Genomic DNA, 25,228 nt, shown 5'->3' with positions numbered 1-25,228 from the left:
AGGGCATGACAATGAAACCCTCCAATTCATTAGGTTAACCCCCACTATTTTAAAAAGTAAACGAGACATAAGACCATTTTCTCTGCTCTCAGGAACTTATTCACCAGCTCATTTTGTTCTCTTGTCCAACTTCTTTAACTCTGACTTTTCCAATTTTGAGTACTCATAACAATACAAAAGTTTAGAGTCAGCCCACTGAAAGCTTGGAATGTGAATCAGTCTGGTTAAACTCCTTTACACTAAGTACAGGATGTCTGTCAATTTTATGATCCATATAAATTTAGTATTGTAATACTTAAGAGCATCAAGTAAATACAGTATAGCAGTGGTAATTAATGAAAACTTTCTAAAACAACAGCGCTTCAAATCAGAGTAAAAAAACTCAAACTTTAAAATATTAGCAGCACAGGTGGCCTTTCATAAGTACTAGCTTACCCTAATCGCTGCACATATTGGAACTGTTCATTGGTACTATGCTGATCCACTAAAATACATAGGTACCTACCAAATAATAAGTACAAACAAAACAACCAAAAAGTACTAGGAGACATGCAATCCTACAGAGGAAGTATACCTAATAATTTATTGTCCCTAAATAAGAAAGAAAAATTGGGCAAATTTCTTAAAGGGCTGAATTCATAACAGATTACTGTACTTAATTTTGTAATAACAGTGTTATACAGCACTGCCATGGAAAAAACTGGCTAAAGTACTACAGCAATGAAATACTGGAATGATTCAAATGATGATTTGAAGTACTCATGGGAGTCAAGTGATGATTACCCTGAGCCAGAGGCTATTTCATTACAGGCAAGCCTTAATCACATGATATATGTGCAAAAAATGAAGGCAAGATTTCTTTACTCTGTCAAGAAATAAAGGTACTGGCAATCATATTTAACAAATAACTCTCAAAATTTTTTATAGCAATACAATAATAGCATGAAGAGAAAGGGCCTCCTTTGAATTTTCAGTATGGTTCGCTGTTCAATTAGAACCCTACAATGCCTATGTGAAGTCAGATATACTGCTAAATGCACTAGGCCCTACAGGTATAATGATTATCCTTTGACCACTCTCACAAATAAAATTACAGCTTACTAGTTGGGTTGTAAGTTGTAGCTGAAGTGGCCAAAACAGGGCTATGATACACAGATGAAGATCCTGAGTTTTTTTTGTTTACATTGCTAACACTCAGCCCATGCATCATCCTCAGGTTGGCCAGGGGATCCACTGGAGAAACTAATGGACAAAAGAGAATATTACTGATGAAATTATCATCTTCCACTGCATTTAAAATTCTGGCCTCACTCCTATCTAGGCAATGCCAAGAAGTCACATGTCACACAATCACAATTTTTCTTTTACTGCCAGTATAGCCAAAGCCATAGCACAGGCTGTCTTCTCAAATTAGTCAATATACAGTATAGCGACGTCAAATTTAATAATCTATGCTTTGCTAGTTCACAACACTGTGATTAAGAATCTCTCTGATCTTTCTCGGGTTCACTACATGTCCAATGAAAATAAGCTTGTCCCCCATCAATCATCAAGCACTGAGTGAATATGCAGTAGGTTTAGGCTACTCAAATGTCTTGATCTGTTACTCCCATCAACTTCCAGATGAGGAACTATTCTATTATCTTAGATGTGAAAAACAACCACAGAAACAGGAAGAACATGAAGAAAGTTAAAATCAAGAAACTTGCAATGCAAAGATAGTCAGAAAAAACTCCACTAACAAAAGCATCATCTCTCAAAATTATCATCCACACCACTTAAGAAAATTTTTATGGGTATCAGGCCTAAGTGCCTATAAAATACATCCGTTTATAAAAATATAGAAAACTTGACTTTAGTAGGGATTTCAAGTGCTGAAAGGGAAACTTCAACAACCGTGGAAGATATGTGCAATGATACACATACAGTACCAAACTCACCAACGTTCTCCACATACACAGAGCAAACTAAACACTACGGTGAAGAAATCGATTCAAATATTTTCAAGTATTTAGTCATAACTGCCAATTGTTAGTTAAATAGGTATCATGTTATTTAATTCACCTAGGGTGCCAAGTTATCAAAGAAGGTGATACAACCAGATGAAACAGTGATTTGGGACTCCCATGAGTTAATACAATGCAGAGCTTACAACTAGAGCCAACTTCATGTTCACCACATAAAAGTGACACAGACCACACCAACTATATAAGTGCATTAGTGAGCAAGAAAAGGAAGGTAAGTGAAGCTCTTTGACAAGCAAAAGAGTGATTTGAACTAGTGAAGCATCCTCAATTAAATGCAAGCAATTTCACTTTGCCAATACCATTTCCGGCACTTTGACTTCTGTTTGGTGATTAAAAAGCAAACTGAAAGCTTGATACCATTTCCTCAATAGCAAAATAGCCTCAGTTTATAACACAGTTCTGGTATTTTCATCATATACCAATTGTGACTTTTCTGATGTATACTGGCAATAAATTAACTCCAAATAAAGTACAATTAATTTTATCTCTATAACGTACTACATGAAGGAAAAACTAAATCTAATTTCACTACTGGCAAGCATATTCCCTTTAATTGCTAAATTTTACTACTGTTTATAAATAAAAATTGCAATTACGTTTTCAAGAACCAAATACTGAATTTTAATGTCATCAGAACTAGTAATTAATTTTCACAAGGTTCCCACAGTGAAATTTAGGACAAATCCTGTTAATCAAACTGAAGTAATGTGATGCTTCAAATTACAAAGCTGCTTTAGAAACAGTGCTGAATAATCTACAAGTTTTATCTTGTCTCCTTCCGCAAGTTATAATAAAGCAAACACGCACACGCACATTACCTTACTTCCTAAGCAAGAAAAACTATCAGTACAACCATAACTTCCCAACACATTACAATATAGTACAATTACCCACTAAATTAAACATGTATATTTGTAAATAAAATGAAAAGTGTTTAAAAATTTAAACCAACTATTTACTCTGAATAGAATTTCACTTACCAACTTGAATATCATCTTGCTGCTTTTGGCGTGACACAGACACATCGCTGCTTGGCGCCCACGAAGTGTGAGTCTTTTTTGTACTTTCTGGAGAATGTTTAGTGCTCAAAGAGGCTTCTGGTTTAGTCCACGATGACACAGACACATTGATGGACTTTTGTGAAACTGATTGCGAGTGGAGAGATTGTGAGAACTGCTGGGAACTTAGCTTCTTATGAGAAGAGTCAGAAACAGTCTTCATAGGTTGTGACTGTGAGGAATATGGTAAACCTAATGACTGTTGAGAACTTGGCTTTTGCAGACTAACAGAGGAATGATGGTGAGACTGTGACTGTTGCATAGATTTGGGCTGATGTACATCCTTTGGCAAATGAGGTGATGAGTGAGACTGAATGGAGGAATTCGGCTGGACACTTGAGTGTGATTTATGGTGAGCTGATGATGGGCTGGGTTGAGACTGCTGCTTGAGAGGATCTACAGGGGATGTATGATGCTGTTTATGATCAACATGAGGGTGATTCGCTTTCTGTTCTTGGACTGGTGAAGTATGATGACCTGGTCTTTGGTTCCGCCCTGGGGAGGTCTGAGAAGAATATGTCGGTGATGTTGAATGATGTTTTTGAGAATATTTATCTGCTTGTACTGAAGATGTACTTGCTTTATGAGAATACTTGTCTGAATGGACAGCAGATGTACTTGATTTTTGAGAGTATTTGTCTGTTTGAATAGAAGGAGCACTTGAATGTGAGACTTGCTGTTGCATTTGACTTTGTACTTCCAATTTAATGTCATTTGGATCCTTTGAAGCCACTGTGATAACAGTCGACGGAGGGACAGTGTCTTTTGGAGAAGTTAGTTTATCAGGATTTCCATCAACAGACTTTTGTTTTGAAATTTGCAGCAGTTCATTCATAACCAGATTCATTTCCTCCTCCAGATTATCTTCATTCTTCACTTCAACCTCATCAAACTCGGTGGCAGATGTAGTAGTGGGAACTGCAAAACTTTCCCTTTCCTCCTCATTTTGCTCCTTTCTGAGATCACTGGGTTTTGATGATAAAATTTGGTTAAGTTTTACTTTCACATCTGTCTTATCATCATCACTTGATAAATCTATAACACTTACATCACCTTTTCCAGAAGTCAATTTTTCTTCATTACTAACCTTTGAAGCACTTTCTTCAACACTAGGAATTTTAGTTGATTCAGTTTTTGTTCTCTCTTTACTAATACTGGGCTCTGCAGTGAAATTATTACCTGTACTATGTATAATCCTACTGGCACCCTCATTAATTTTTTCCACTGACTTAATACTAAGGCCACCACTTGCAGGTACTGGGGGAGGAGGCAGTGAACCTTCCCCAGACACTCTGCTATTTGTTTTCTGCTCACTGGCCATGTTTTTCTTTTTCAGTACCTCTGACTTTGGTGAACTAGACACATGGGGAGAGTGGTTCTTTGGAATAACTGTTGCTGAGAGAGAAGGCTTGGGGGGCTGTGTACTCACACTACTTGTGACAGAAGATACAATGCCACCATCTGACAGCCCTTTCTTTACGGGTGTTCTTGGACGGCCTCCATCCCTGAAAATAAACACTCTTTTAGTCTCAAGAGGAAACTGAAAGATATACTTGATAACTGTCTAAAATTACATATTTTACAAAAAAAAAAAAAAAAAAAAAAAAAAAAAAAAATAAAATAAATTTGGAAAACAATAGGATAAATTATGAAGATTTGGTCATTGCACATCAGAATGACATATGACTAGTATCTTCAATTATCTGCAAGGATCAAGGGGTGATAATGTTTGTGAACCTAGTAATTCATAGTAATCTAAAGTTTATACAGCCAATTGTGTTACTGCTTGCATGTCAAGATCAGTAAATGTAACCATTCTAGTTATCAGTTCTTCAGTGGTATGGTTTTCTGATAAGTAACAAAAACCCTATAGCATAGGAAACACTTGAACATTCAGCTAAAGGCACTTCTATATGATCTTTACCCTTAACTATTCCACTTTCATTCCATTTAGGAAATTTATGAGCAAGATGCATTACCTCAAAGCACGTAGCCTAACATAAAAACCATCATAATACTGTAGATGACTGACTAATAAATAAGTCTGAGAACTTGAGGCCTGAGAAGATGACAGGTTACTGTACATACTTATGCTCCAACATAGGATTTCCTTCACTGAGTGTAAATGAGATCGACATAAAATATGACAAAGTCGATGAATAATTACACCTGATGGGGCATGATTACAAAGGACACAATGCAGGTCACAAGACAATGTGAATGAGTTACAAAATCTGTCAATAAGATCCTGCCAAGTATGCTGAGGCACACTGTGACTCAGAATAAGGGTAAACAATTAGGCACAAGTAAAAATTACAACTAGGTTAACACGCCACACTCACTAATTCTAACAATAAAAGCACTGGATCATAAAATACACTGAATTCATACAATTAAAAGCCACAACATTACTGGATAGTGAATGAGCAAGCGAGAGGATAAAAAAATACTGATATTAATAAACATGTGTTACCAAAACATGAACAGGGTCATAATAGCCCAGCTAATTTTGCCTGGGCTTCGCAGAGTGATAGGTCCAATACAAACCCAGCTCACTTCATGATAGATTTCACTGACAAAGCAAGACCTTGCTATACCTGTGAGCTAAGGACAGGGGTTAGGAAGAGCCCACAGGTGAACCTCTCAAGTCAATAGCAGCCATTGCTTGGTTCTTCCTGGTCCTACAGTAGCTTGGGTGGGGAGGTGGCCTAGATACTGATCATATGGACATGATGTGTCTCTAAGACCTTTTGCATGAGTGAAAGGGAAAGTCCATTGCCTCTGCTGCTCATGAGCAATCTATAAGCCTTTAAACAAGGTAATGATATTATTATCATTATTTGGAAAAGACCCCTATTCATATGGAACAAGCCCACAGGGGTGATTGACTTTAGATTCAAGCTTCCAAATAATATGGTGTTCATTAGGAAGAAGTAACAGGAGGTAATGGGAAATAGAGGAAGAAGAGATCACTTATTAAAAAAAAATAAATGAACAAATTAATAAAGAGACAAAAATGGAAGTAAATTATTAAAGTACAAGGAGAATTGAATTAGGGTAGTAATTCATTGCATCTTTGCTTGAATTTCTGAAGTTCTAATTACACGACATCCTCAGGGAGGCTGTTCCAGTCCAACGGTGTGAGGAATAAAGGACCTCTGGAAGTGAGAAGTTTGACAGCGAGGCACATTTACTGCATATTGGTGCTGCTGTTCAGCAAAACTGGTTGCTCATGGCAGGAAAAGGGGTCAGTGATAAAGGAGATGGCACCACATGAATGAGCGAGAGATTCACAACAAATATAGGTAAAGGTTAAGGCAAATCATTACACTGAGCAAAATACAGAGGAGGAGGAGGAGGATGACTGCTGAAACACAGTGTATGAAAGTATGGGTGGTGGAGGAAATGTTAAACTGTTAAAATTAATGACAACATAAGAAGAATCATGTGAGAAATGGTAGTTAAATGTTAGTATATCTTGAAACAGCATTGAATAGAGAGCCTAGACAAGCAAATAGATCGGGCCTTATGACGACAAGGGCACACAAAGGACGTACTGAGTAAGCATGGGAACTTTATGATGATACAGCATGAGAACGTGAGTGAATACTGCAGGAAAAACATCCACTGAATCTGAATTAAACATTGGTGCCCATCCATATCAGCACATGACCCATCACCATTAATCATAGTCACAAAGGAAGTTACAGAGAAATGAAGAAAGGGAGGCCCCTACGAGCTTATGTATGCATTGTCCTGCTGATAAGAGCAGAGTCAGAGAGAGAAGTCTTACAATAATGTTGTAAAATGGAAGACAGAAATGGAGAGCTGAGGACTGAAAACCACAGCAAGTAATACTAAGTTTACCAGGATGAGAAAGGAAGCTAAGAGCAAGGCATGGTCTGAAACCACAAGGGCATTCTGACTTAAAGTGCACCAAGTACTGCATTAGACCAAGGAGAAAACTCTTCAAACATCCAACCTCATATAGGGAAAACCTGATGTAAGAATCCAAATGAAGATGCATAACTTGTAAAATACATACATGCCAATTACTCCTTAGTAACCATTTATAGGTATAAGTTGAGTCCCAGCACAAAATAGATAGTATTAAAAATTCTCTTCGGTATCCCTTCAGCCCCACATGCATCGCTCCGTCTTGTTTGACCATCAGCTTTTACAGAAAGCTCTAAATGCAATCTCTTCAAGTGAATGGTAAACATGATTTTGGTCCTATATGCAATGTCAATACTTCTCCAAAATGCAAAATTCAATCCTTATTCCAATCGAACGTGACTATTTGAAAGCTCATAACAACTTGCATATTGCTGATGACTCAGATGAAAAGTATATTTTCAAGTAAGCATGGAGACTTCACAAATAAGGTTGAAATCTGTCCTACGGTGAACGATAACCTCTTGAAGTCTCCAGAAGTAGTACCATTTTGTAAACTTCAAGGAATATTTTCAGTTGACATCCATACCATACTCAATTCATATTTCATATCTCTACACTTGCATATAACAAACAAAATGTGTCAGACATGTGGCATACAAATGCATTATTTTAGGATATACCTCTCATCATTCGTTGACTTTTATCAATTTTTTTTTTCTTTTTTAGGAATAAGCAAATGGTTCAAGACAAAAATACAGCTTATCCAAAGGGACATGAAATAAAGACAAAAATATATATAAAAACCTGTGGAAATAATGAATTTGGAGGGGGGGAAAAACATAATTAACTTAAGTTACCAAAAACGGGATAATGTCCTAGAGGACACATCAAACACCAACAAACAATACATAAAGAAAAGAAGAAGTAAAAGAAAAGGAACATGACACTAAAATGAAGACAAGACACGAACCTGCTGTAAGCAAGGTAATCTGGGAACAGGCACAAATGATTCTCAAGAACAATTGAATGACTGAATATTTGGCCATTTTGTGGCATCATAAGATATGTCCTGAAGTGAGGAAGGAATGAAGATGGCATCAGTAGGCAAATCATAATATGATAAGTGGGACTCTCCTGGATCCTGGCTAATGCAAGTTTGATAAGATTTGGATTGTCATATCATAGAAGTAAGGCACAGTGCGATTAACGAGGGTGTTTAAAACAAAAGATACTATGTATACTACCCCTGCTTATGACTGGCGATCTATATTTACGATATCTAAATTTCAACAAAGTATCTATACTCACGTAAGTACAGCATGTTCTGAGTAGCTTTCTTTATAAAGTATCCTTGCATTCATCCAGCCTTTGGGCCACAAGGGTCGCACTTCAGTTTCAAGGAACATTCGTATGTGTTCCTCAGGAGATTCACATCGCTTCCTGATCAAGTGCCAAAACTGAACCCGAACTCTGACAACATTGCACAAGCAACTCCTGTGGGATACAATATGAGGGCTTTGTTTACAAAAATCATCAAAGAATAGCCAACATGTCCCAGGCTAAGGCACTTTATACAGTACTAGTCTCTTAAAATCAAACTGAAAATTTAAGTAAGAAACCTAAGGAAACATACAAATAGTTCAAAGGAAAATGATTTTACTCGTCAAAAGATTACAAACTAGAAATTTGATTCCTCCTACTTTCAGCTCTAATTCCTTTTCAAAAATCAGCCACTTACATTTGCAAGAATTTTGAATTTTTCTATTTATCAATCAACTGTCAAAGGTGAAAAATTTATCTCAGTGGTAAGATTTAACTACCTAATAATAACATGCAACTTCAGTCAAATTTCTGATTAAAAAATCAAAAATTCATTTTCAAGTCTAAACCATTTTCTTATCCATATCAAATACGTTTTAATCTCTCTGATAAGATTCAACTGGAGGAAAAGGCTAGCAAAGTCCAAAATCAACTACATAACTGTCAAGAAAAAGCAGACAAATCAAGTATACTTGGTTTAACTAAAGCAAGGAAAAGAAACATACCTGACTTCATCATTGAAAATAAATTTCTTCTTAGGAAGTTTACATTTCTTCTTATCACCATCTTCCTCTTCATCTTCCACAGGAGCGCCTCCATTTTCACCCCTAATGAATGGTTAGAATCATAAGGCAAATTAATACTGTCTATATTTCTGACCAATGGAGAGCTAACAATGCCCCTACATCATGTGATGACCCTAATAATTGGGGGTAAGATGAATTCTATGTTATCAAATATCTTCACCTAAACTACCTTCGGATTACTCAAGTGTATACACGCATACATGCACACACACACACAGAGATCTGCCACACTACACCTTTGAAAACATTTGTTCCAGTGTACAGAGCAGGAGTTGGAGGAAGGGAATGTCATGTGTCCTTGTGCTGGCGCTGAAGTGTAATTTCTTTTCCAATGTTCACTGATTTTTCAAATGCAAAAACATAACTCTGATTTGCTAAGTGTTAAATTTACTAACTACTTTCAGAGAGAGAGAGAGAGAGAGAGAGAGAGAGAGAGAGAGAGAGAGAGAGAGAGAGAGAGAGAGAGAGAGAGAGAGAGAGAGAGATTGTACAAACTACAGGCGCATGGGTTATATCACATTTTCATGCATATGTACATACAGTACAGTATGCTGCCGTTGATAATTCTGCAATAGCTTCTCTTATAAAGGTGTGGTCAAAAATGGAAAGGGCAGCCCGGCAGAATACAGCACAGGTGCTCCTATAAATTCCTGTTTAATCTGATTTTTGTACCTTTTCATTTTATCATTACACATTCACAAGAATCATTACCTTTCAATACATGCATACATACAACCAAAAGGCAGGAGTGGATATAAAACCTCAAACTCACTAAAAAGTTTGAAAAATCAAACTTTCATCAATTTAAAGCACAAATAACTGTTTACTTATCTTTACTATCTCCACAATGGCAAGACCTTTAGCTTAGATGAGCATCAAACTAGTGCTTCAGTCAACTTTCATTGGAAAAAAAAAATAACACTTTAAAGGGGCACTCTCATCATGATATATAGGTTCAGCCTTTAGTATTAACTACTATAAACAGATTCGTCATTATTTTTACAAAGTTTTAATTATAATCTGTAGAACAAAAAACTCATTAAATGTAGATACAGTAACAGCAAAATATACCACAGGAATCCTATACGAACAAAAAGTTGTCTTCAGAGAAAGAGACCGAAACCAAATTCCTCTTGAGTAAAAACACTAACACCTATATTAGCTACTCTTTCTGCACATGCAGTCATCATGTATAGCTTTCAACCAAAACATTTTCACGATAGAAAAATTATGCAATTGTTACACAAAAATTTAGAAATTCAATAAATTCTGTCATTAGAAACAGATAAGAACCCACGCCTTTTTATATATATTTTTTAAAGATTTTGCCAAAGTTCTCTAGGATCAAACTGCAGGCAATCCTTGCCCAAGAAACCCACAGGAGAGGTACCCTTAATCCAATTTATATCATGGTGCAACCAAAATAAGTAAAAAGCTTGCAGAAGATACCACTTCCTTTTTTATCATAAAAACCCAAGGCAACTAAGTTGTCCAAGAAGGTTCTCAGTGTCATACCAAGCATACAAAATACCAACACCTGTCACAGACTGAGAAACCTGGTTATATGGCAATATTTGTCTCAAATATACTCTGCAAGCTAATCATAGTGTATTCTTTTTGAGAAACATCCAATAAAACTGTTTGTTAAGGTATTTCCAATACTTGTAAATACTTCAAGAACAAGTTTAAAATTTAAAAATTTGATAAAGCCAATTGATATTACACTGCAGGTACAGTTCAATATACCATCCATGTGACTGTCTAACCTCAAAGACAGCAACCCGGGCAGTATCTTGAAGCATCCATAAAGACTGAAACTTTGTAAGCAATAAATCATTAGTTACTTTAACATGGACACATTTCAAAAGGCCAAGTTACATGTCATCCACAAAAAGCTGTAAAGAACCAGGTTGTTCAGTTTAAGAGGCCCATGTCCCACACACCAGCTAAATAACAAGTGCTTAAAGGGACCTTACCAGAAGTGATAATACAGCTCCCAGTACTGGTGGGGGCTGTTGATGGGTGAGACAAGACACATTTCATTATTTGGCATCACGATAATTAACGGTTGCCATCTTCATCCAACTGTACCTCAGATCTACAACTACAGTATCATAAAACTGTTTTATAAATAAATTTCACTTGGCTTTATCAGAATGGTTTGGGTATCTGTTACCTTATCCATCTTTCTTGAGCGACTAACTTACCAATCGTTTATGCCAGATTAAGACTTCATTTGCATTGGTTAAAGATGGCATTCACTCAAAGATTTATTTAAAAGTAATAGCAGTCTCTTAAGTTACTTTGAGTTTCTGAGGATCAGGAATTAAGATAAAATATTTAACTTTTTCAACATACAGTACTGTACTTATGTTTTTCCTATCAACAGTGCTTTACTTATTTTTCTTCATTTATAACTTTCAAAGCAATAAACACACTAACACAAACTACTGCAACATTTTTTCCACTAATTCTGTCATTGCAACAATCTTAAAGGGATCAAATTCCCTGTATAGCACTAAATTCAAGAATTTTAAGTACAGCAGAAAAAAAAAAAAAAAAGTCAACACATTTTTGTAGCTACAGCATCTGGAACCAACATAATATAGCTTTAAAAAAAATCAAACTCCTTTATGCCTCCATGAATGAATTTTATCAATTACTGTAATCATACAGAACATTTCTTCAGGGTCTACACCATTAATTTTCAATTCTGACAAGTAGAAGCAATTTCTTTGTTTCCTAAGAGCATAATTACCTACGCATTTGCTTTAAGTTTCAAGGATTCTGTAATTTTATGTTCTTATAGCAAAGAATTGCAATAGTACTTGATAAAATTGCTATAAGGTATACTTAACTAAATTAGCTATGCCATCAGGCAAAAAAGGTATGGGACATACAGTGCAAGCCTAGGAAAAACTTGAAACAAAGTAGAAAATTTGTATATAAAAAGAAAAATCAAAATAATTAAACCTTATGTTCCACATTTCAAGACAAACTAACCAAGTAACATAATTCATGAAATCAAAAAGGGTCAGTGATAATGGAAAAAGTACATTTCAAGCTCAAGGATAAAAAACTGACTAACCAAGTAAACATGAAAAAATAAAAGCTATTAAAGGACAACTAATTCAGAGGTCATGTTTGAATATCATAAATTAATGTTGAACACAACTACCTCAGAAAAGATCAAGGATTGACTAACCTTTATTAAAAAGTGAAAAGTACGCCAAACAAAAACACAATCTCATTTTTTATATGAAGATACACCAGGAACAACTGTTCAATAAAAACTTGATAAATACAAGACAACTGCATTTATGGACTGACAACCCACCTCCTACTTCCATATCTTCACTTTTTTGTTAGCTGTAAACTTCATGAATAAATTATGTAATGTAATGCAAAACCTTTGAAAATGAAAATCTGAATCAAATACTTCCTTTTCATTGGCTTTTATAAAAATACAATATGATACCCATTAATCCTTTTACTTACTTAGATTCAACGGCCTTCTGACATTCAAGGGCATGCTGTTCAATCATTGAAGGCATCACTGAATCTATGGCCATCTTTAATCTGAAAAGATGAAAATTTTATTAGAAGAAAAATTATTTCCACTTTGCATAATATAAAAAAAATTCTTAATGAAGCACAATATGCAATTAATATCTATTTGTCTATTATCAAGACTGTACTAATACTAAATATGAGGGACCATAAAAAAATAAGTAAATAGCATCCTGTACTAATACTAAATATGAGGGACCATAAAAAAATAAGTAAATAGCATCCTTTCTTCTTCTTTTTTTTTTTAACACAGACAGCCCTATTAATACACAGAGAGAGAGAGAGAGAGAGAGAGAGAGAGAGAGAGAGAGAGAGAAAATTTATTACTATTCAGTGGTGACAAGGAAAATGGGTATTTTGAAAAAAATGACCAAAGAACACTGAGATCCATGGCTAGAGTATAGCAGAGAGATGTGGTGTCAAAACAGGCTAGAAAAAGACTGAAATCCCAACGACTGAAATGGTTTGGACATCATGAGGAGAGACGAGGAACAAATCTTCACATATGCAGTAGACATGTCAGTACAGCAGTATGATGAAGACCTGCAGGAATGCCCAGGAAATCTTGAAAGAAGGGGTTTAGATTAAGGCCTAGACATGATAGAAGTTTAGACAGATAGTCACAGGACAGAAGAATGTGGGGGGGGGGAACTCATTTGAAGTCTAACCCCATTAAGGGAAAAACTAATAGAACATCATTTATAACAATGAGGATGTATTCAATTCTGTCTTTATGCTTTCTCTTCCTAGTCTTTAGGCAAGTATTCGTTAAGTCTTGAACAAAATGAAATGCTACATTGTTGTTGCTGTCATGTACTGTAAACATACAATAGCTGGGGACTTTAATTTTTGCTTCATTATCAAACATGTATAGACTGTCCTTAAACAGATATATATGTAAGTACTATTTTAGTAGTGCTTAAATTATTTTAAGTAACATAAATAATCTAGAAGTGATTTATACTACAAGTTGTAAACAGGATGTACACAGGACTGCAAATACCCTAAATAATGACATCTCATGTACACAGGTCGTGAAACCAATCCCTCACAAGAATTCAAAGGACCAACTCTATTATTATTCTGTAATACATACTATAGTACTGTATAGTTAATACAACAGCAACCTAGTTTCAGACATTATTGTTACTTGAACTTCCCAATCAGAAATTAGTATGAGTAAAATCCCACCATTTCTGTGCAGGGTATGTGATGCTATTTGAAGTATAGTATACAGTAAACACATATTTATTCTGAATTCAAAACAACTGTAAAAATCTTTAAGAAATACAATTGCAACTTTGCTAACTACAAGGCCAGAAAACCATTTTTCCTTTCTGTAAACAGATGAACATTTGAGTTCCATATGACCAATTTTTATTCCAAAACATTCATGCTCATGAAAAGTATAAGAATAAACTATACAATAAACAAATAATACATGACCCCGACAAGGTATCAAGCTGAGAAGATGAAACAATGAAGCAATAAACAGAGCAGCTAAGCCTGCAATCTTCTCAAAACTTCTGCCCCAAGATTGCCTTTTTGATTTTAATACTGCACATATACTTCACTGAGACCAATGAAAGGCAGTGTTTCTCATATGTTGGAAGAGTGATTGATAAGGCAAGACCAAATGGAAAAAATCAGAAGTAAAAGGCAAATATCAATATACTTGAGAGTCAAAGGATGTTGCTAAGAACCTCTGGTATGATCTACCATATGCTACACAAAGCATAAGGTCAGTGGTCCATCATGGACTAAATTCTGTGGAATACTGGCGTCCGGCAGCAATACAAAGCAATATGGTAATTAGTTTAAAAAAAAAAAAAGTTTAATCTCACAACTCCGTATAAAATCTCAGCTCTTATACAGTTGGCCCGAGGGGTTTCTTGTTATTTAATTAGCACCAAATTAGATTTTACTTAATAACTTACAACTTCTTTTAAGTTATAAAACTAGTGTGACTGAAAACACTGAAAAGGCCAATTGCATATAAGTAATGCATGTCATACAATGATAAATACAACCTTAAGGCTAAAGTATACACAATTTTAAAACACCACTAGCTTACAAAATATTTCTGGTAGACATTTAAAAGATTTACTTTTCTATAAACTTCATCCCTGTCCGAAAGAAATTCTATATAATGCTTACCTATGGAGGGGCTCCTGTATTCTACTTTCCTGTTTCTCGGTTAGGAGATTTTTTGCTCGTTTAACAATTGTCTGGGTACCGCAAGGCAAGTGCTGTGAGAGATGATTGTATATCTGTGTTTTCTTTCTTACACCCAATTTATTCAACTTAATGACGATACTGGGGAAAAGAAACACATTTAATTTCACTACAAATTCAGATAGAAAAATAATTGAATAATGATACTGCAGTTCTCTATTCAGGTTTCAAAAATCACTTCAAACATGCAGTTGGTACATTTAGTCAATCTTCAAGTTCTTAATATAAAACTAACACTAAATTATCATTTACATAATTGTTCATAAAAATGAAATTTATACTGTACGACTAATTTTTCAGCATTCTCAATGAGATCTTACCTTAGTAATAATTTATTAACAGCATCTGTAAAAAACTTCTGGCTTGATCCTTTACATGCATGGCCTTCTTCTTTTAGTTTATTAAGGAGCTGAAATATCAAAATATAACAATGAATATAATGATTAAATTCTTATCTGCAAAATACTATATATCTGAGTAAATTATTTGTAACCCATGTAAGTTTCACTCCCAAGAAGCAAGACAACTATCCAAGACTAAAACATGCTTGTTTCTTTTTTTTACTATAAATTAATGGTCTCACCAAGAATGGTTAGAATGAACATATATTATTACACCAATTATCAACACAAGAACTCAGTATTAACATGAACACGTAACAAGATAAACGTAAAGCAAGTTTGTTTAAATTCTCCCATTTTAAGTCACACTTGGTGTATTTTTTGCCTTCTAAACTCAATGAAAATGACTACAGATATCTATAAAACTAAAAACATCCAGGAAATGTAAGGAAAAATCATTCTACCTGTATTAAATCTGGAGGAAGGTTATTAGGAAGGGGTATGTCGTCATTTTCTGCAAGCTGACCATTTTCAATGTCTTGTCCTTCTGCTTCTTCTTCACCTTCACCTTCATTATCATCGTCTTTCTCATCATTGTCATCATCATCATCCGAATCACTATCACTGGACGAAGAACCTGCAAAATTCAAGACAGATGACCAATGTGAAATCGTATGCCGTATAAAGCATCAAAGAGATCCAGGTCACAAGATGGAAACTAACATTAATACAATTATGTACTGCCTAAACCTGTCAAATAAGTATCATAGCTTTTTTAGTAAGATTTCATGGACATGCCTTAATTACAGTATCTGGACTGAGATTTTATATGCTAAATTATCACATCACATAATTTCTCAAGTTTATCTAATTTTATGTTCTCAAATTTTCAGCCAGCATTTTCATTTTGGCCTCTGAAGATAATAAAAAAATCCTGTAATGAACAGTACTCACTTCCTGAAGAATCACTATCAGAGGAACTTGAATCTGATCCTGATGCCGACTCTTGAGTGTCACTTCTTTTGTCAACAGCCTCTTCCCTGGCTTTGCTGATCACAGCTTCTATGCTGGCAGCTATACTCTGGTCATTAAGTGCATTATCACCTAGACGAAAAGCAAACGCAATTCTAGGTCACTCTATACTGGGGTAAATGTCTCTAAGAATGCTCGACAGATAACTTCTTATACAATACATTACGAGAAGCAATGTTAAATGAGAAATATGAATAAAGCTAATGTGTACAATAGGTATAAATTTCACTATCATTATTTCCACACTGGAAATTGACAGGACCCTAGAGAGACTAAAATGTAACGATTAAATGTTGTGTTACTTGCAAAATGGTAAATTTATAATTTTTCATTAAAGTTTCAAGCTGAATTACCACGTAAAATTATTTCTACTTCTACTGCTGCCATTAAAATTATCCAGCAAAGTTGGATTCTATGTATTATTGTTTCAGACAAGAAGCCTATGATGTGATTAGTTTGCAAGTCTCAAGAATTCACATGCATAAACCTACATAAAATGCTAATTATAAATGTGTTCCTTTACCAAAACATGACATACCTTAAAAATCCAGAAAATCCTCAGAAAATAAAGGTAACTCTCAAAATAAAACTGCAAAAACTTTGCACTGTATGTGCATATCTTAGGTTATTATTGAAAATGTGGAAAATTAAGTTTATTAAAAATCTTGTTGCTTGACATTCTTGCCATATAAAGTAATACTGACACTCATTTTAGTTTTGTTAACATGCATTATCAAACACACTCCATAGGACTAACTAAAATGAAAGTAAGGTAGACTTTACCTTTATTATCACAACCATTCACCACTTTATCCATTTCTGGATCGGAGTCTTTCTTTTCTTGATTTTTGGCATTGAATTTACCAATCATCTTCTTCCTCTTCCTTAATAATTCCCCTTCATCTAACTTCCTCTTCTTCGGACGGATAATACCATTCTCATACACAGTCTTTGGGAAGAACAGACCTTGTAAGTTTTAAAATTGTAAACAAGTAAAAAATATATGAATCATACATAACCACATAGTTAATAGGGCAATAAATCTGAAGAATTTACTGATATCACATGCATTAGTCCTTAAAATATTAAAGTACAAATTCATTTTTTATTTTCATATACAGTGCTTAGTTCGCTAGTATCAATGCTTTTGTTACAGCTATAAAGTTCCAATTAAAATGGTTACTTTTTCCCTTTTACAGTCCTTCTTATTTAGAATAAGTGTGTTTTACAAAACAATACTTCACATTTTTTTAGGAACTATCCTATACAATACACATCAAAAATAAAATCCAGAAAATAGGAAGTTAACAATCTAAATTATTCCATAAAAATTGATGAGACTAATTTTTTAATAAATGGGACTAAAACAAATGAACTTGACAACAGCAATCCTTCAAATAAAATACAACCTGTTCACTGAGAACAGTCCCCTTCCTATAATTGCAGGCTATTTGTTTTGCATTTTGAACAAAGGAGGACATTTATACTTACATCTCCTTTGTTGCTGTCTTCTTCCTCTTCACCCTCTTCTTCTGCATCCGATTCGATTCTCTTCTGTAAAAGGTGAAATTTGTGAGGAATCAACACAACCTCGGAACAAAAACAATAATAGTAACAGCAATTAACCATTCAGTGCAACCACTCTGGCCAAGAGTCAGGGATCTGCATAGCACATTATTATTAATATTACATTAATATTACCATTGATATTACACAGGTGATTTATCAAGACCAATCAGACATATTACTATTATCAAATAAGGCACACTGTAAGCAGTATCCCCTTTGAAGAGAAGGAAGAATCCATTGTATTCTATACAATAACATTAAATATAAACAATCACAATTATATTTCTGCAGCAAGTGGGTTTTCTCTTTAATTGGTACTACAACCTTTGAGATTAAATTTATTTTTCATGGTACAATGCTGGCTTTTGGTGTCATTTTGAAGTTGAATACAGCACTTGTACTTTATTCCAGTATGCTAAAAGATGTATACGAAACACTCAAAAAAATCAAAATTGGTCGAGTATTTTCTGTGGGTGACATCATTTGCAGTCACCAGAATTTGCATAACTATAAATTACATTATCAAAACCTCAGTGGGTTAATATTTACTGCTTAATGTAGAGCAAACAAAATACTAACCGCAATCTTTTTTCTTCCGACTTCTATATCACTTAGCACGGAGTCTTCTTCCTCCACAGACTCATGTGCCACTTCTTCAAAGTCTAATTCACCCGAGTTAACATAAAACCCTCTGTGCTTTGTTTCCATGTGTGTTGGCACCACTTCATCAAACTGTAAGAAATATAAACATGAATCACTCAAAACTAAAAATGAAAGATAATTCCTTAGTTTAAAAAATGAAGAAATCATACACCACCTTATTACCATACTTCAAATATACAATAATGTCAAGAAAAAAAAATGATAAGCATAACAAATTTTTTGGTATAAAAATTTGTGTGTACTTGTAAAAAATACACTAAGTCAAGCATTTCAACTTACAGCATCTGAGTTATCAATAAATGGATCTGTTTCATCATAACCTTCCCCAAGGGTACTAAAATCATTTTCTTTTCTCCTCTTCTTCTTCTTTGTTGGTCCGTATGATGCCTGAGATATCAATCAAAATGTGAGATACATTAACATTAACTTTTAACTTAATTTTATTACAGTATCTTTATAATCTGAATAACTGAATTTACACAGTTTTAAAAAGATCAAAAACTAATGAGACTGAACTAGACCAGTAAGAAACACACTGTACGACATACGTCAGCAACAGCTGTTAACAACACACATTACCTGAAATACACTACTTAGTCAAATGAATCTCAAATAGCCTAAGTATCCTATTTAAAATTTCCACCGTGTGTTTAGCATTTTAAAGGCTAAATAAAGATGAGAAACACTGAATTTACAGTAACTCACTTCAGTTCCAATAATGCCAGAATCCTTCAACTTACATATTTGCTTTCCATTTGCTTGGCCAAAGCTTTCAAGGCAGCATCTTCGTCTGCAGCAAAAGGGTCGGTAGGATCTAACGCTGGGCCATTGATGACATCGCCTAATCTTTTTTTCCCTAACCTTTCGTGCTGTAACAGATTAAAAACCACACAATTTGAAATTAACCTCGTGCAAATACTGGGAATCTGAAGAAAAACATAAGTTGCAATAGAGTCGTCATCTTAGTGAGGACTCGAGTAAGGAAATAACAAAAGAGAGGAAGTACTACAGCTAGATGGATGGAAAAAACTGCACAAAGCCTTAACCACTCCCTACAAGCAGCAGGCAGAGAGACAACTGGTAACTACATTAAGGTATACATACAAATTCTGAAGACATAAAGAATCTGGCATATGAATTGAATACTAAATTTAGGCCAAAGGCCAAGCGCTGAGACCTATGAGGTCGTTCAGTGCTGAAATGGCAATTGACAGTAAAAAGGTTTGAACAGAGTAACAGGAGAGGGTGGAAAGTAAGATAGAAAAAAAGAATATGAATGGAGGTATGGTCAAAGGAATGAAAGGGGTTGCAGCTAGGGGCCGAAGGGACACTGGAAAGAACCTTAAGTAATGCTACAGTGCACCGCACAAGGTGCACTAATGGCACTAATTTGGCATATGCTCATAATCCACAATGCAATGACGGTGAAGCACATGGTCACTGTTTACGCACCACAAATGAGCAGTGCGTAAGTTCACAACCTAGGGACATACTAATGGGAACATACTTAAATGGACAAGATGGATGAGTTGCTTCTATGGATGCTATTGGACAACACAGTACTGTACTGGAAAGAGAATTATAGTCTAGTTTAATGAGATCACTAACGTCCCACATGTTTCTCACTGTACCATACTTCTCTTCAGTGTTCATCCTCATAAAAGATATGAATTGGATCATAAAACTTAAAAACTGGAAACTATGATGATCAAATTAAACAAAATAATTACAATACAGTACATGAAAGATGTGTCTTGTGACATTTGGTAAGGTCGTGGAAAGGTGTACAGACAACACCTAAAGATATGACAAAAGCCTTCGAGCTCTGATAGAAGACAGACAATAAAGAGGATAAAGATGTCTACAAGGAGGAGGAAGCAGTAGCTAACAGGAGTGTTCATCATAAAAGGGAAGGTGTCAAAAATATGCAAAGATAACAGATGATGCACTACAGAGAAAAACCACAGAAAAATAAAAGCTCATGACACATATAAAACTTGTTTCCCTTGACAATGTAAACATGGGTACAGTATTCTTACAAAATAAAATGGCTTAGGATATTCTGAAATGGTGTAAAATTTAAAAATAAGCTGGCTTTCTTAGTAGAAATAAGGCACTGGAAGGCCTGCGGCACTTAAATATTTTGGGGACTACTGTCCAAGTAGGCTACCTTAAATATATAGGCTATCCATCTTAATAAAACATGATTTAGTTTGCACTTTTGCAGGAAACTGTCAAACATCTACTAAAAAATACATACCAATGCCATCTATTGGGGTGATGACCATACCTGATTCTACAAGTATCGGACACTGTATTAACCAAAAATGAAGTCATATGATACATGTCAGAACCTGGGTAAGAATCCACTCCTCATTTATCGACAGAATTAGTTTCCAAAAACTAGTCCAAAGTACATACACATGACTTCAAACTTATGGTAGCCTAAGAATGCTTTCAAGAGTTTACTGTAGATGAAAATACCAAGTTTTCCTTGGCCTTTATCAAGTGGACTTCTTTTGAAATTTGTCCCAATGTAGAATATTGTACATCTTCATACTTCGTTATCCATACAATGATTCTTATTCAACTGATTTCTAGAAGTTGTTGCATTTTTCCTGGCTCTTGAATGAGGTGCCTGACGTGATAGTGAATAGTTTTGACGGCCCAGTATAGCCTACGTCTGAAAGCACATGTTGAAATACTTTTCTTGTAGTCACAAGCCTCATACTGTGAAACTTTTTGTATTCACACACCTACAATGCAATCCAAAGGCACTCACAATGGCACATTTACACACAACTACAAAACTAAAAGACCAGTATATTTCAGTCATGCCTTTAGCCCTTCTTTTTTTTATTGTAGTTAGCCTAGTTTCTTCCCTGACGATTGCTTCCATCCCACCAGGGGGTTGGGGTGTTGCCTTGTTGAGGTCCCCTTAAGAACTTAGATACTGTACTAATTGCAATTACTGAAAGCAATGATGTTGGATCTCACTTGGGGACTGAACACAACCTGCCATATCACGTTAGAATAACATCCTATTAACGTTCTGAAAAGTCAAGTGGAATTTGATCTTGGCTCATCTGGTAGAATATCCTGAAACTCCTCTAACTTTGCTTGAATAGGTGTGTGGGTTAACTTGTGATAGGTGCGATTCATTGAGATAAACAGATCCATAGCTCAGTGAGTGCAATTGATGAACAGCAATGTTAGTTTGGTTATGAAGCAGAGTAGAAAGTTAAGTATAGCCTACCTCAGTTTTACCAGACCACTGAGCTGATTAACAGCTCTCCTAGGGCTGGCCCGAAGGCTTAGACTTATTTTACGTGGCTAAGAACCAACTGGTTACCTAGCAACAGGGCCTACAGCTTATTGTCGAATCCGAACCACATTATAGCGAGAAATGAATTTCTATCACCAGAAATAAATTCCTCTAATTCTTCATTAGCCGGCCGGAGAATCGAACTCGGGCCTAGCAAGTGCTACTAGCCGACAACTCTAACGACTCGGCCAACGAGGAACTGAAGCAGAGTAGACTGTGGTAGAGCATGTGACACCAGTTCTAAGATTAGATGAATGTGAAGGACAATGGTGATTTCAACTTTTAATGGTTCTGCTGGTAGATTTGGAACCAAACTATTTTGATTTTGTAAATGTATAGTTTTTTGGTCCATGTCTATGCTGAATGCTGCTTCGTTACAACATTCATCTTCCACACAACTGTTAGCACATTTTGAATATTAACAAGCAATAACCACCAGTTTTAACCATAATTTGGAGACAATATGCATTATAAACTCTTTGCATGCAAATGCCTACATGTCACCTAGTCACCTCCCAAAAAAGAAGTTATAATCCATTTTAAGAAAATCTAACGGGCATGTCACCTAGTCACCTCCCAAAAAAGAAGTTATAATCCATTTCAAGAAAATCTAACAATTGACTTGAAAAAACCATACCTACAAGGTCCTTCTCCAAGGGTAATCCTTCTAAATCATATTTTATTACGTATGCAACTCCACTGGATATTGTCCAAACAAAAGAAAACTATTAAAAGAATCTCAGACTATCATTCTAACTACTATTCTACATCCTCAACAGTAGACCATTCTTAATGTCCCCAGCGTAACTGTGATATCAGTGCTCTATTTTATGAATCTATGATATGTAATGTACTTGATAATACCCATATTCATGAACCTTCCTTCAGCATTGAGGCAATCAAATCTTGGAATTTAAATTCATTGTGTCAAACAGACATGTTTCAATTACTTTTATTCAAATACTCTTTGTATAACCTTTCAAACTCCTAGAAAAAATAAAACTCATGTGATTATTTGCCTTGTTAGATTCCAAACCACTAGTAAACACTGCAAAAGCTTCCATACCCTTTAAATTAACCAACCCCATAGTTTCTTCCTTTTCATCATTAACGAGTCCCTGAAACAAAACCAGCTCCCAGCCAAGGTTTCTCTTCTTTATCTTTTCTGTGAACAGTAATGCAAGGCGTCTTTGTATAAATACCACATACAGTCAAATCTCAGCGAGTAACCACAACAGCCTACTCTCAAATTCTTGTCAATCCAGTTGAAATGTGATGGCTAGTGACCTTAAATGATTAGGACTTCTCTACTGCGGAATCCAACATCCTTCCCTTTTAGCAATGACACTGATATTATCCATGAGTTTTCGGCTACTATATATCGTTCCCATTCAAACTGAAAAAAATTTATCTCATAAGCATAAACACTAAGCTCGCACTTTCAAGCGAGTACGTATAACCTCAATTGTCTGTTGTACTAACATTATGCAACACACTGAAAAGATCAGTTCAAAGGTAAACCTGCTGATCATTTACTAAACAGTAACGTAACCAACTATAAAATAATATCTACTAAAAGTAAAGCAACCAATGAAAAAAATAAATAAAAAATCCAGAAAATCAGTTTGGTTGTTATACTGTGTAACGGAGCCACTTCAAGCCTTAAAATGATCATACTGCTTAATTTACACGCAGGTGTAGAATGTTTAATGACCCAATATGCAACCACTTTCTTTTGATTTGATGGCAAATGTGACAACCTAGCATCAACTGCTTTCCAAACAAACGACCCACAGACTGTGATATATTCTCCAATTCTTACATAGGTATCGGTTCGTCAAGAGTTTGTGCCTTACACCCAGGACAGGATGCAAACTCACAGAGCGTGGTGACTGTGGACGTTGCAACGCCACATTACGTAAGCTAAAAATACAAAACCTCATTAACACACCGTGGAAAGCTAAAACTATGTGGATTGATTAATTTAACCTCTTAATTTACTAGATCAAAATTCGTTCAAGGTACGTATAAATTACTTCATATGAGCATTAAATTACAGTTCATGTGCATCTAAACTGTAATGCGGCACGGGTTCGCAAAACCAACTAGGAACGTTTTGGCGAAATGAAATTAAAGATAAATTCGAGACTTGTCTCCTTCCACACACAAGCTGAAACGGTCAAAGGTCGTGTTTATAACATATTCGTGGCCTATGGCGACCGTGTTGTCCATCGCAATAGAATTCCTCGCTTAAATAACATGAATTCTCGTGTAACAGTCTGCTATTAGCATTAATAACTTATGGGCAGCATTTCTGCATAAATATTCTGCAAAGTGCCAACATTATATAGACTGATTATTTATACCAGTGGAAACCGTCAATATTTGCCTTACAGGATACTAACGAACTATTTTTGATGGGTATAAGGGGAAAAATGAATCAGAATTAACAAACACGAAAAATCGATTGCACCCAATCAATGCGGGTCCTATTTTTATATTATGAGTTTTGCCAATGTAATTCGCAATTATGAAATTGCCATGCTTGAAAAATCTCCACGAATAAAATTTGTAATGAACACTATACTCTGGGTGAAAAACGCAAGTGATGAATATACTGCAAAAGGCCAGCGTATCCAAAGCGGTAAAGCATCAGCAATGGCCGAGAAGGGACAGCGGTGGCGAGTGGCTTGATGGCGGCGGATGGCAATCTGAGTATTTAAGTGCTGCCTCGCACTCTCTCTCTCTCTCCCTCGCCGCACGTGGGGCCGCGCGTTTCGTCACTAAAAGTTGGTGACGTCATCGCTATCCGTGACGTATCCACCCGCACGCCCGTGGTCACCACGCCCACAGTACGCCCGCGCCCGAGATCGCTACGCCCTCCAATCAGCGAGCGCGAACGGCGGATAAGCCCCGCCCACGCGCGCCCCGCCTCCCAATAATCTCCCCCCTTCCCCGCGCCCGTCACCCACACTGAACTAGGCAGTACAGACGGAGAGGGGGGAGGGGGGGATGGAAGTAATCCCTAAAGGGGGTTGGGGGAAAGTCATCACCATAGGTCATCATAATGAAACTATTTCAACAATAAATAAAAGCAAAAGGAAATGCTAAGCAATAAGAGCCTTACTACAACCTGCCAATAAGAGCGACTTTTCCTCGCCAAACGTCTGTCCAACAAAGTTGCTTAGTCCACATAACGTAACGTAACAGACAGAAAAAGCCGACTTAACACTGATAACCGCGTCTCTCTAAGTACTGTATTATAGTTTTAATAAAATTTCCGAGTAAAAATATACAGACGCGATCACTTGCAAAAGAGCGAGTGGAGAGGAAGGGCAATTTCATGGGGACCCTATACAACTGCTACTATGGCCCTAAACAGTTT

General features: G+C 35.7%; 1 protein-coding gene across 4 annotated transcripts in view; it reads right to left on the bottom strand.

Moving 5' to 3' along the window:
• The window catches only part of yem (yemanuclein), a 58,742-nt gene that overhangs the window by 31,533 nt on the left and 1,981 nt on the right, over nucleotides 1–25,228 (bottom strand). For 2 of the 4 annotated variants that reach the window (XM_067125771.1, XM_067125772.1), the window contains exons 2-15: nucleotides 19,259–19,387; nucleotides 18,798–18,905; nucleotides 18,435–18,587; nucleotides 17,778–17,840; nucleotides 17,070–17,235; nucleotides 16,209–16,358; nucleotides 15,719–15,891; nucleotides 15,234–15,322; nucleotides 14,836–14,994; nucleotides 12,607–12,687; nucleotides 9,028–9,129; nucleotides 8,291–8,476; nucleotides 3,008–4,590; nucleotides 1,102–1,242 (exon numbers count right to left, since the gene is read on the bottom strand). In XM_067125771.1, the coding sequence (XP_066981872.1) occupies nucleotides 1,102–1,242; nucleotides 3,008–4,590; nucleotides 8,291–8,476; nucleotides 9,028–9,129; nucleotides 12,607–12,687; nucleotides 14,836–14,994; nucleotides 15,234–15,322; nucleotides 15,719–15,891; nucleotides 16,209–16,358; nucleotides 17,070–17,235; nucleotides 17,778–17,840; nucleotides 18,435–18,587; nucleotides 18,798–18,905; nucleotides 19,259–19,387 (3,283 nt within the window). The remainder of the gene's footprint in view (nucleotides 1–1,101; nucleotides 1,243–3,007; nucleotides 4,591–8,290; nucleotides 8,477–9,027; nucleotides 9,130–12,606; nucleotides 12,688–14,835; nucleotides 14,995–15,233; nucleotides 15,323–15,718; nucleotides 15,892–16,208; nucleotides 16,359–17,069; nucleotides 17,236–17,777; nucleotides 17,841–18,434; nucleotides 18,588–18,797; nucleotides 18,906–19,258; nucleotides 19,388–25,228) is intronic. The other 2 variants (XM_067125773.1, XM_067125774.1) reach the window with 2 other exon arrangements.

This window comes from Macrobrachium rosenbergii, chromosome 23 (assembly GCF_040412425.1).
Source record: "Macrobrachium rosenbergii isolate ZJJX-2024 chromosome 23, ASM4041242v1, whole genome shotgun sequence".
NCBI lineage: Eukaryota > Metazoa > Arthropoda > Malacostraca > Decapoda > Palaemonidae > Macrobrachium > Macrobrachium rosenbergii.
This window is presented reverse-complemented; position numbering and strand designations above follow the sequence as displayed.